General features: G+C 34.7%; 1 protein-coding gene across 1 annotated transcript in view; it reads right to left on the reverse strand.

Annotated features, from left to right (window-relative positions):
* LOC148944118 (uncharacterized) overlaps window positions 1-13,267 on the reverse strand; it is a 131,494-nt gene that overhangs the window by 13,898 nt on the left and 104,329 nt on the right. Inside the window, exon 5 of the mRNA XM_089099831.1 lies at window positions 4,259-4,391. Coding sequence (XP_088955957.1) covers window positions 4,259-4,391 — 133 coding nt within the window. The remainder of the gene's footprint in view (window positions 1-4,258; window positions 4,392-13,267) is intronic.

Here is a 13,267-nt window from a genome sequence, read left to right on the forward strand (position 1 = left end):
CGCCATCTCATTCTTTGTCTCATTATGGCCCTAGAAAGTGGGATAGAACTGCATTTTTCGTACACCATGCTATTTGAAATACGGTCAGTCAAACGGGTACCCAAAACAATCCGCAGACGATTTCTCTGCGAGACATCAAGTAAATCTTCCTTCAGAGCGCCCACGTTTCAGAGCAATACTTGACCACTGTCATCCCTGTAACTTCTTTAATTCTAATCTTGGTGCGAAGAATCATCTTCTTAATCCTCCAAATTTTTTTCAACTGTGAAAATCACCGTAGATCTTGGTTATTCTACTTTTAATACCTTCACTGCATCCATCCTCTTTACTAACAATTAATTTAAAAACAACTTCCCGAAAAAGAAGTTTTGCAAAGAAAAGTAAAGGCCATTTTAAACTTAAGATCAGCAGATACAAATACCTGTTAAAATTTCAAACTCAAAACGACCAGAAATTACTATTAAAGAATAAATGAAACCCAAAACGAACAGAAATTAAATAAACAATCATAGACATACAACAAGTAACAAACAAAAAACATACAACAAGTAATAATATAAATGAATAAATAAATCTTAAAGCGATTTATGCTTAAATTGAATGTGCAAATCAAGCTTAAAACGAAAAAACATACTCTGCTATTGAAGTATGAATGAAAGCCAAAACGAACAGAAAATAAATAAACAATCTGTGCAAATAAACATACAATAGGTACTAATGTAAACGAATAAATAAGTGTTGAAGCGTGTGAAACTTAGATTGAATATGGAATTAAAGCTTGAATCGAACAAAAATCACTACAAACAAGGGTTTGAGTATTACCTACTTGTCTCATTGTAAAACTTTAAAAACTACTGCATCATTGGTACTTTACTGAAGACAGATTTTATTACAAATATTTTTTTTGTACTTTATATTGAAAATAAACATTTAAATTATAGTAAAATTTTGAACTGGTGAGCTTCCAGCAATTAATATCATTATACATCAAATATTCAGTTTAATTTATTAGTCCTTTCTAAAATTTCTCAAAACGAATATAGTTTCACTACAAACAAGAGTTTGGATACTGCCCCCTTCCTCAACTGTAAAAACCTAAAGCCTGCTGTGTCATTGGAGCTTGTGAATTGTATTACAAATATTTTCTTTTCCAGTTCTTACAGCATTGAAAATGAAAATAAATTTACTGTGAAATAAAATCTCGAACTGATCCATCCTTCAACAACTAATATCTTAATATATGAAATATTCAGTTTGATGTTGTTAACACTTTTCAAGACTGTTCAAGACGTATATAGTTTTCAGTAAAGCGCCAATGACGCAGTAGTTTTTGGACTTTTACAGTGAGAGAAGAAGTCATTAAACAAACTGTTGTTTGTAGTGATTTTTTTCGTTTCAAGCTTGATTTGCATATTCAATTTAAGTTTAACTCGTTTTAAGATTTATTTATTCATTTATATTAGTATCTATTGTATGTTTGTTTGCATTGATTGTTTATTTAATTTCTGTTCGTTTTAGATTTCATTTATACTTCAATAGCAAAATATTGTTTTTCGTTGTAGGCTTGATTTGGATATTCAATTTAAGCATTACTCGCTTTAAAATTTATTTATTCTTTTATATTATTAATTATTGTATGTTTTTTTGCTATGATTGTTTATTTAATTTCTGTTCATTTTGGGTTTCATTTATTCTTTGATAGTAATTTTTGGTCGTTTTGAGTTTGAAATTTTAACAGGTATTTGCATCTGCTGATCTAAAGTTTAAAATGGCCTTTACTTCTCTTTGAAAAACTTCCTTTTCGGAAAGTTTTTTTTTAATTAATTTTTGTTTGTTTTTGATTGCAAAAAGTTTAAAGTTTTAAAAATTCCTTATTTCAAAATCAGACTTTTTTTTCAACATAAAATGTTCATCAAAGTATCAAATCCAGTATCAAATTTAACAATATCAAAGCTAAAAAATGGGTTTGTGTCAACCTAAGAGTTTTTGTGGGGGGGGGGGAATAATTGTCCTTCGATCTCTTTTGACTCTTTACAAATGAACTAGAACTTTCTATTTTGAATCAAATGAAACCTTTCTGAAGTTTATACGAGCATCCCTTCTGTAAGAACCATATATGTCCCCAGGGCATAACTTACAATGCCTGTCCCCGGGCCCTGGGGGTTGTGTCAACCCCAGAGTTTTAATATCTGATGTTTGAACTATTTTTAACGAAATGGTCACCTCAAAATTCATCATTTTTTAATTTTCAATGTCATTATCTTTCCTTGATCATTTTTCAATTTTCACTGTCATTTTTACTTGATTTGGGAAAATTGGCTCCAACTTTGCCCCCGCCCCCATAATTTTGACAAAATTACGCCACTGGCTAGATCAGTTTTTGAGTATAGTCAATTCTATCGGTACTTGTCGTTTATTAGAAACACATTCAAGAATTACGCTTAGGTCACATCTCTGAAAACCGGTTTCTGAGCTACAAAACCAAGTGATGGATGATACAATGCATTGGGCTTTGACAAAATGCATTGGACTCGTATAATTTGCGCTATATATTTGCACATTAGAGGGGGGGGATTAGTTTAGGTTGGGTTAGGTTTCCATAATTTTGTTTCTAAAGTACTATTTTATCGTCACATTTTGTTACATTTCTTGGGTGTGTTTCCAATAACCTACAAATACCATTCTATCAAATGGAATGGTTCTTCTTAATTCCTTCTTTAAGAATAAAGAGTCCAGATGACACCCTTTTTTGGATGGTTATCAGATAATCCCTTTTAGCCTATACTTACGTTACAAAAACAAACAAAAATTTAAACTTATAAGCCTATAAATAAAGGTTCATTTTACAAGTAGTGTCATTTCAGACTAATTAAAAGAACTTAGAAGAAAAAAAACGATAGCATGTTGTTTTAGGAAAGCGGGAATACCAGGGTATAAAAATCAAGTGATGTTTGTGTCCGATCAAGGCCGTACCCAGGATTTTTTTTCGGAGAGGGTTTTACACAAAGGTTTATTTTCGGGGGGGGGGGGGTAAAAAAAAATACCTCAAAAAACGCATACAAAATTTTCTTCTATCCATTTTTGTTATGTTTTTACGAGTCAAAAAAACATTTCGGGAGGGTTCAAACCACTCTAACCCCCCCTCTGGGTACGGCCTTGTGCCTGATGATATTACTAGAGATGTTAAAGAAATTAATATTGACCTTGTATCTCTAACGCTATGTTTTTAAAGAATCTGAAATGATGAATCTGATGAAAAATAAAGTTAAACCTAACATTTTGATTTTTGAAATTTGAACATTAAACATTGCTTTTGAATTTAACGTTAAGGTGTGAAGCCTATATTTGATTTTTAAATGAACACACGGGTTATTTCTTGAATTAGAATATTTTTCGTCTTAATTTTTCTTTCGGATTCGTACAGTCCCAAATTGGAGATAGAATTTATAGTGTTAAGAAAGCCTTTATTTTCTGTTTTTAAGTTTACACTGAGGGTTTACTTAAAGTATTCCAATTTACTTTAAAATCTTTTTTATTTAAATCTTACACGACTGAATAAATTTTTTGAATAAATTTTTGAAATTTAATTTAAAAGCTATTTTAAAAATCTGTCGATTTTGTCGTAGCCTTTGCCAACCTAGTCAAATAGTAATCTGATCAGTATCTTCTGTACTACCATGCTATCTATTTTATTTACTGTTTTACTAGGTTGCTATTATTAGCAAGCTGATATCCCGACTTTGAATGCTGAATGCCGGATTTTAGTGAGAACCTAGAAAACCTCTTTGTTGATGAACGACACCTTGCAAAAAAAAAAACTTTTAGTCAACAATGTTGATAAAAAAAAAAAAATTCTACCAAAAGCGCCGTCAGTTCAGATTACAGTTAAAAGCGCTGTTTCAGCGTTAGAACGGCGCTAAGACAGTCACGAAAATAGTAAAAAACTAATATTAATACTTTATCAAAAAGTGTTCGGTGCAACATTTCTAATTTTGTTTGTCCTCATCATTAAAACATTCCTCATCCTCTTTTTTTGCGATTTTATAATATTTGTTTTTACATAGTTACAGTTACAGCTGCTACAGTAAATCTGAGAAAATAAGGCCAAGCAAATGGTAAGTCCAATGCCATATAATTTAATTATACAAGCTTGATTATTTCGCAAAAAAAGTGTCTAACAAGCATTTAATACATTAAATATCTAAAATATTGCTATAATGCCTACAAGAATTTAATATTTAACCTATTCATTTTTTACCTTACACATGTTCCTCCATTCAAGCACGTTTCTGAAATTGTTGCACATGGATCTTCTACTTCACAAAGATTTCCTCTGAATCCCTCTGGGCACAAGCATTCGAATTTCCCTTCACCTATATCTTCACACGAGGCTGGAGGAAAAAATATATTACAGTGTTGCCGTACTCTACTTAAAGTGCCAGAAATGCCTAACTATATGCTAAAAAAAACTGAACGTTACTTAACAAGCGACTTTATTATTAGCTTTAGTTCTTGTTTACGAGCACTGAAATGAAAAAAGAAAAATAACACCATCAGGACGTTTTTCGTCACCCAATTTTGCTTCTTAGAAAAATAAAAAAATTAATTTAGGAAATCCCCTGGTGTAATAGTTTTCCTAATAGAATGAAGCATCTACTTTTTTGCATTTTGGCGCGACTGCTACTTTTACGTCTGCCTTACACAGTAGGGAACAACCGAAGGTGCTTCAGCAGTTGAGGACTTAGACCTCTCTTACGAGAAAACAAGTACAACTACAATTATTATGGCATAAGCTTAACAAAAGGGATTTTTAAGGGCTTAAATCCCTCTTTTGAATATTTTTTTGTAACATTATTATGTAGCTGTTTAGATCTCTTGATAAAACGAAGAAAAAGATTCTTAAAGAAGATAAAACGAAGATGAAACAGCCATGTTTTCTCTTCTTTGCGAATCTTTTTATTCGTTTTGTAATGTGTAGCCAGTGTGGTCTCAGAAATTATTTAATTCTCTTACTTATTTTCCATTTTGCGTGCGTGGCCCCATATATGGTCAGCACCGTCCCCACTGTGGAAGATAATTAAAAAGTGGTTGAGTGAAAGTAGGTTGTATGAAAGCCTTTTAAAAATCGAACAATTCTATCTCATAGCCGGTTCTACGAAATATTAGCCCAAGGAGGTGGAAAGGACATTACTTCAACAACAGCATAGTCAAAAATGTGCTAAGACAAACAATAATCTGATAGGTCTAAAATATCCTTCATCAGAACACCGATCCCCTCTTAAGGTGTAAGTCGTCTTCTTTGTAATTGGCGGAGCTACATTACTGCTTTTATAGTTTACTGTTACTTTTCTTGATCATGGTCAAAGTTCTTATGCTTAGGAGTGGCAGAAGATAAAAAAATAGTGATCTACTTAGGAGTTGCAGCAGATGACAAACAGTGATCTGAATAGGAGTGGCAGCAGATCAAACACAGCGATCTGCTTAGGAGTGGTAGAAGATGAAAAACAGCGATCTACTTAGGAGTGGCATCAGATGAAAAACAGCGATCTACTTAGGAGTGGCATCAGATGAAAAACAGAGATCTGCTTAGAAGTGGCAGCAGATGGAAAACAGTGATCTGCTTAGGAATGGCAGCAGATTAAAAAAAGTGATCTGCTTAGGCAGGTAGAAGATGAAAACAGCGATCTGCATAGGAGTGGCAAAATATGAAACACAGCGATCTGCTTAGGAGTGGCAGCATATGAAAAACAGTGATCTGCTCAGAAGTGGCAGCAGATAAAAACGGCGGTCTGCTTAGGAGTCGCAGCAGATGAAAAACAGTGATCTGCTTAGGAGTGGCAGCAGATGAAAAACAGTTATATTTTTTTCTGATATGGGTTCTGAATTGGAGGCGAAAAGTGCCTTACGCTCACGGACTCACAGAGAACCTCTCTTCGAGAAACCGGGATTGAAATTCTAGAAAGAAGTCCCATAAAATCTTATCGTTAGCTCATCAATCAGAAAGAATTTTCAAATCTAAACCAAACTATATGAGAAGCAACAGCTAGTTTCTCAGCCATACTTTTTGGGCAACCATGACCTGATCCGACCTCAGGTAGGAAAGTAGTGGGGACCTAAATTCTCAGTATTTTATCTATCACAATGGGTTATTAGACCACAAATAACCTTAACAAGAATCAAAAAGTCAAGGGAGGGGTTTCCTAAATTCATGTTAGAAGGGTGTCTACTAGGAGAAGTTTTTCGACCTCAGTCAAAGTTGACGAAAGGCGATAGCTAGTGTCAAATTACGTCTTTCAGGGGTCTGGGATTAATTTGACATCTCAGGAACATGATGAAGGTTAAATAATTTTACGAGTCTGGGCATCTACCAAAAGAGGTTATCAGATCTCAACAAGACTTTGTCGGATGCATAAGATTCTCGAATCAATTTAATCCCTGTCACAGAGAAAGATGAGGAGTCCCTGAATACTTGTCAAGAGCACATCTACCAGAAGGGGTCTTCATATCCTACCTAAAAATGGGAAGTGACAGGTGGGATCCTTAATTATATCTTTCTTGTCATACAACCCTACATGTTTGTCATCTGCGTCCATCAGAAGGGCTTGGTTATCGGATCTCCATTTAATTTTGTAGAGATTTAGGGTATTAGCCTCACCTTCGGGGTTCAAATCCAATTCGGCATCTTAGGGAGCATTTGCGATTCAAAGCAAGTGCTATAATTCCTTTTCCTTTAAGGTGCATCTTCACTTCCATAATCTAAATACACAGAATATGTAAAATATACTCTGTGGGGATTGGACGAACTTCTTCCTTCTCGGACATAAAATTCCAAGCCCCCTACCCCCATCCCCCTAAAATCTGTGCCTGAAAGTTTCAACCCAGTTCCCCATTCGTGAGAAAAGCAGGTTTGATTTACCAAATCAAAAGTTTGGAAATACTCATTTGAGTAAAAAAACACAGAGAAAAACAAACGACACTGCCCTCTAATTGAATTCCCTTATTCATCGGCACGAGGAAAATAGTCTAACGTCAATCTTTTTAGCTCAAGGATGCAATTTTTACTCAAAAACGAACATATTCTCAATATTTAAGTATTTACTGACGGAAGAAAAGCCCAAAGCTAAGCTCAGACCTGCGACCACCAGATTGAAAATCTGATATACTACCCATTGAGCTCGGTGGGTTAGCAGAAGTATGCCACCCAACGTACAAATAGGTTTCCTCTAGAGTTACGGAGATTACTCAATTATATAGCTAACCTCCGTTAGCGAAATCCACTTTATCCCCTATCCAAAGGTCGAACCAATGTAAAGCTGTGTTTGTAACCAAGCTATAGTCAGTTCTTTAGGTCAAGTGAACATAATCTTATGAAAGATTAAACATTTGACGTAAAAGTTATATCAAGACTAAAGACCGTGTTGAACGTTGTTGTTATTGTAGAGATTTCCGTGCCCTTGGACAGTGATTGGTTTGACCAGGATATCCCAATCACAAATAGTATTACTTTGTAAAGTTCTTGGAAAACTTGGAATAGAGTCTTGTAAACTTCCTCCGTGGAAACCATCATCCTATAGGTGCTTTATAGCGCTTGAATCTTTTCTTCAAACTAACATTTTTGTGGGTCACAATGGGTCACAGTTACTGCAATACTTCACAGGGCCTTGACATCAGAGATTTAATTAATTATTCCTTTACTGAACTGCCTTTTGAGTTTGTAGCAGCAAAACAAGAATTTATATAGTTCCAGAAGTTTTTTTTTCCTTAGGAAGAATTGTAAAATTCAAACAAATGAATCATATCACGAGATCTTGAAACGGATCAGGCAGAACTAGCAAGGTTGAACGTAGGCTGGTAAAGAAGTAAAATTTTAGGATGGGATTTGTAGAAAATTTTCTAATAAGCCTCGAGGCAAGGGGGGGGGGGATAGTAAAGAGGCTAAAGAGAAGTTCCCCTAACATCGACAAAACACACAACACTCGTTAGCAAAAAAATTCAGGGCTGAGAGGAGGGATTCAAAATATCCTGGTTGCTTAAAACAAATCCTAAAAGGGTGTGGTGGAGCATAAAATGAAAGATAAATGTCGTGTAATACTTTGCGGACATTTAAATAAGTAACTTTTTCGACAATAAATTTAAGGTAGAGAAGACCCCTAAAACGGGTCTTGAAGATATCATGAAAATCAACCGCAAGAGCGACTTTTTTAAGCAGAAAAGAATGCACTGTTGCGGAAACCTTTGCTGTGACCAAAGAGGCAAAAAAAAGTTTCAGTTTCAGCGATTCAACTAATCAGTTTCGGTTTCATCTTATCAGCTACAGTGGTTAGATTCCCTGGAAACTTAGAAAAATTACAGTAAAACCGGCAGTCTAGAATATTTTCAGTCATTTATTTACCTTGGTAGCCAAGACTAAGATTAGCTTCTTCAAAAGCTTGTAACCCTTCTGGAACTAAAACTGTCAACATCCTTTTTGTTCATCCTTCTCAACATCCTTCTCCTAAAACTATTAACCCTTCTCTAAAAAGTTTCAACAAGGGCAATCTCTTCAGTTGCCTTACAACACTTGTCGCTTGTTGCCTTACAACATTTGAACGCAAACGAATGCTCGAAATTAGAACTAAGGAGCAGCGAAGAGCCTCTGTATTTGAAATCAAAGCCCTTTATCGTATAACTTGGGATTATTCATATTCACAGCGCCTCAATAACAAGTCTCCACAAACCCATAAAATGCCCCCAAACTCTCATGGTTCAAATTAAAAGCCATGAGCTTAGTTGGCTTCGATAGGTTCTACACAAATATAACCTATTTATGTCAGGTATCGAACTTGAAGAATGCGCACACAGTGTCCTGCCTTAGGGTGGATCGATACATGAGATGAATCGGGAAGAAATTTCGCAGTCCGAGTGGTCAAACCGGGTAACCTAGCCAACGGATAGCCAGTTGGTCGGCCAGTTGGCGGGGCAGGTGCTAAAAGGTTCTACCACTTTTTTAATCCAGCAATTTTAAATATGGATTTATGATCACATTGACTGCACTTTTGAATAGCCCCATAGGACAAAGGCTAAGGTCCTATCCCGTTGCACCCTCCTCCATAGTCCTAAGTCATAACCCCAAAAAAGTGACTCAAAAGTTATGATTGGATTCATTCTGCTTTCAAATTTCCATGCAACCCCCCCCCTCCGATTTTTCTTTTAAATACTCAAGTTCAGAATCTATTACTTGATGCGTTTTACATATTGTTTACGCACTATTGCATTTTAATGCTTTCATTTTTTTAAGGCCCATCACAAGACGTAGGAAAAGAACGACCCCCCCCCACCGCAATATACATAGTCCACAATAACGACCACACAGCACAAGTGGACACCAAAAAACAAACTGCTTCATCGACCTTAACTGAACAACTAATATACTAATCCGCAACACCTTCCAACATAGTTCTTGGTGTATTTATAATTTTAATCTTCGTATAAATCTTTGTAGCCGTAGTTTTACTTAATTTTCTTATTAAATAATTTCTGAGACCCCTGAGAGGCCAAATGAGAAAGCGTAGGACAAAGAAAAAAAAGGTAATTCACGGCCATTGGAAAAATACGAATATTTCGGTTGAGAATAAAATATAGACAGAAGTGCACGAAATAAAGGCAGTTGAAGACGCGAAATAAACATGCTAGGCCCTTTCTGAAGTAACGGTGAAAAATAAAACAACAACAACAACAAAAATCCGAATTTGAACGACAGAATTGAATTTTAAATTTACATTTTATAAAACTTTTCTGAATGATCTAATGGCTCTTCTAAGCGTCTGAGTTTAATCTTCTTTTTGCAGTGAGGGTGGCTGATTGGAAGTGTCAGCCAAAATATTCGTATCGCAGGACAACGTAAAAACCGAGGTAATTCACGGCCAGTGGAAAAAAGAAAAAAAAATGTGAAAATTTCGGTTGAGAATAAAAAGTAGAGAAACGTTCACGAAATCAAAGCAACTGAAGACACGAAATAAAGATATTAGGCCCTTTCTGAAGTAACGGCGAAAAAAAAAACTACAAAAAAAAAAATCCAAATTTGAATGACAGAATTGAATTTTAAATATACATTTTATAAGACATTTCTGAATGCTCTAATGACTCTTCTAAACGTCTGAGTTTAATCTTCTTTTTGCAGTGAGGATGGCTGATTGGAAGTCTCAGCCAAAATACTCGCATCGCAGGACAACGTAAAAAAATAAAGTAATTCAAAGCCAGTGAAAATAGAAGAAAATGCGAATATTTTGGTCGGGACCGGCACTTACCCGTTCTCGAAAAAAAAAAAGGTGAATAAAACTAGAACAAGAAGAAGAAAAAAGTCTTCGAAATAAAAGTAGTTAAAAAATATGAAATGAAGATAATAGCAGCTTTCTGAAGTAACGGAGAAAAGAGAACTGCTCAAAACAACCGAAGTTGAATGGAAGAATTAAATTTTAAATTGAGAATTTACTTTGTACAAGGCTTTTCTGAATGCTCTGAGGATTCTTCCAACCGGCTGAGTTAAATCTTCTTTTTATAGTTCGGATGGTGGAATGCAGTTCTCAGCCGAAATATTTGTATTGTTCTATATTTTTAATATTGTTCTTCGTTCAATATATAATATTTATTCTAAAGCAGATTCCTACTGCTTACACAGAGAAACTTGAGCAGAAACACAAAAAAAACTTCGATTTTTTCTATTTTGTACTTTATTACTTCTTATTCTAGTTTTTATTTACACAAAGGACGGCTAAGCTAAGGTCCCAACCGAAATATTTGCATTTTCCTCTTTTTTCACTGACTGTGAATTACCTCATTTTCTTTACTGTTTTTTTTTTTTTTTTTTTTTATCTAATTACACACAAAAAAGTTCTTAAACCACAAAACATAGGCCCAAGATCACGACTATGTATCATAATTGTTTATTTTCAGCTTTCATGATAATCATCTCCGCGACAGTTATGATTACAATCATTGGAGAAAGAAGACACTGGTCAGTGTTTTTCGCCAGTTCTAAGCAATTCTCCAGTCCAGTTCTCCAGTGCTAAGCAATACAGAAATTGAGCGGCAAGGTAGGATATATACTTTCGATAAACAGCGTCCTACTCTTGCTGTAGGTGAGTGTCTTGGAAATTCACTTATGGAACACCAAATTCAATGATCTTTCCTAGCATCCTTTTTTTTAAGAGGACACCCATCGAAAGTAGCACTCCCTTCACCAAGTATCAAAATGAGAAGACACCCATCAAAAGTAGTACTCCCTTCACCAAGTATCAAAATGAGAAGACACCCATCAAAAGTAGTAAACCCTTCACCAAGTATCAAAATGAGAAGACACCCATCAAAAGTAGTACTCCCTTCACCAAGTATCAAAATGAGAAGACACCCATCAAAAGTAGTACTCCCTTCACAAAGTATCAAAATGAGAAGATACCCATCAAAAGTAGTACACCCTTCACCAAGTATCAAAATGAGAAGACACCCATCAAAAGTAGTACTCCCTTCACCAAGTATCAAAATGAAAAGATACCCATCAAAGTAGTACACCCTTCACCAAGTATCAAAATGTGAAGACACCCATCAAAAGTAGTACTCCCTTCACCAAGTATCGAAATGAGAAGACACCCATCAAAAGTAGTACTCCCTTCACCAAGTATCAAAATGAGAAGAAACGTCTACTGGGAATATGCCTTTTTTCCGTTCTTACTACATAAACGGATAGGGAAACCTAGTGGATGATGAGCAACCTCTTCAACATGGTTTTTATTTTATTTATATTTAGGGGAGAAATGTGGATGGAAATATTGTCAGATTGACAAAAGCTGGTGGTGCTTTTTAACTCCATATGTTAAAACGTGCCAAAATGCATACAGTATGCCCTACTTAGCACTCAAGTTCTATCCAGAAAAAGTTATTTAATTTTTATGTCAAATCTTAGTTTAAAGAGCGATGGGTGAAAAAGTACCAGCTCGCCTCACACATGGATACAAATAGATTTGGTAACTCGAAATAAATAAACATAATTTATTATATAATAAATTATAAATATATTATTATATAAAATATATGTATAAATTACATATATGATATTACAATATAATTATATTTTAAATAAATATTATATAATTTATTATAATTTAATAAAATAAAAAAATTTATAAATATAATTAAAAATAATAATAAATTAAAATAATCAAATAAAAATAAATTTGGTTAAACTCAGCCACTTAGTAGGGTCCTCAAGCATCGTCTCTGCTCGGTTGAAGTCTGAATGTTGTTCATTATTTCATTCGAAGAGGATTTTATTTCTTCTTTCGAAAAGATTTCGTTTCGATTCGATTATCGATTTGAAAAGGATTTCGTTTCTGCTCGTTAATGAAATTCGGAGTAATTTGAGTAATTGCTCTTCTTTGTGCTAATTTTCAGATGATATATTACAACAAGTAGAGAATAACGGCTTATTCAACTGTATTTATCATGGTCTATATAATCGTAATCTTTTAGATAAAGGGAGGCTGTCATCTTCACCAAACTCCCACTGTTTACGGTAAGTTAAACTTGTTGTCATAATACTTAGATGTTTTAAACTGACACTTCCAGCAATAAAAACGATCCTTTTCACAATAAAATAGGAACTTTCACCCCAGACAGCACCCATATTACACGCATAGCCAGAATAAATTCCTCCAAATGAAGGAAGATCGGGGGGTTGTATCCTCCTTCCACCCTCTTTCCCTAAAAAAAATCAACATTTTCATGATATTCCCAATAATTTCATAGATTTGTCAAAGAATTCACCTGTACTTTTCTGAATTTGCCCCCTCCTCCTGTAAATTCATTCTTGGCCGCATTCAGGGGGAAGGGGGACTAGGAGGTTTGAACCCCCCAAAATGTTTGTCCGACTCGTAAAAAACATAACAAAAATGAATATAAACAAATTATTGGATGCATTTTTTAAAGTTTATTTTTGTACACCCCCCCCCCCCCAAAAAAAAATCTTGGATACGGCCCTGCTGATAACGGATACCAATTTTGAGCCTGTATCACTAGCTCATTAATATTGCTCAGAAAAAAACGGGGATAGAAACTTTTATATCTTTTCAATAAGTTTTCCCAATAATTTCATAGATTTTTTGAAGAATTCGTCTGCATTTGTCTGTAGTTGCCTCCCCCCCCCTATTGGAAATAAATTCTTGTGTGTGTTTCTAGTCTTTATTGATAAGTGCGCTATTTCTGAGCTTGTCAGAGTTTCCACTAGAAAAAAAGG

This window comes from Artemia sp. Qi Xiang Cuo, chromosome 14 (assembly GCF_049724085.1).
Source record: "Artemia sp. Qi Xiang Cuo chromosome 14, ASM4972408v1, whole genome shotgun sequence".
In the NCBI taxonomy this organism is placed as follows: Eukaryota; Metazoa; Arthropoda; class Branchiopoda; order Anostraca; family Artemiidae; genus Artemia; species Artemia sp. Qi Xiang Cuo.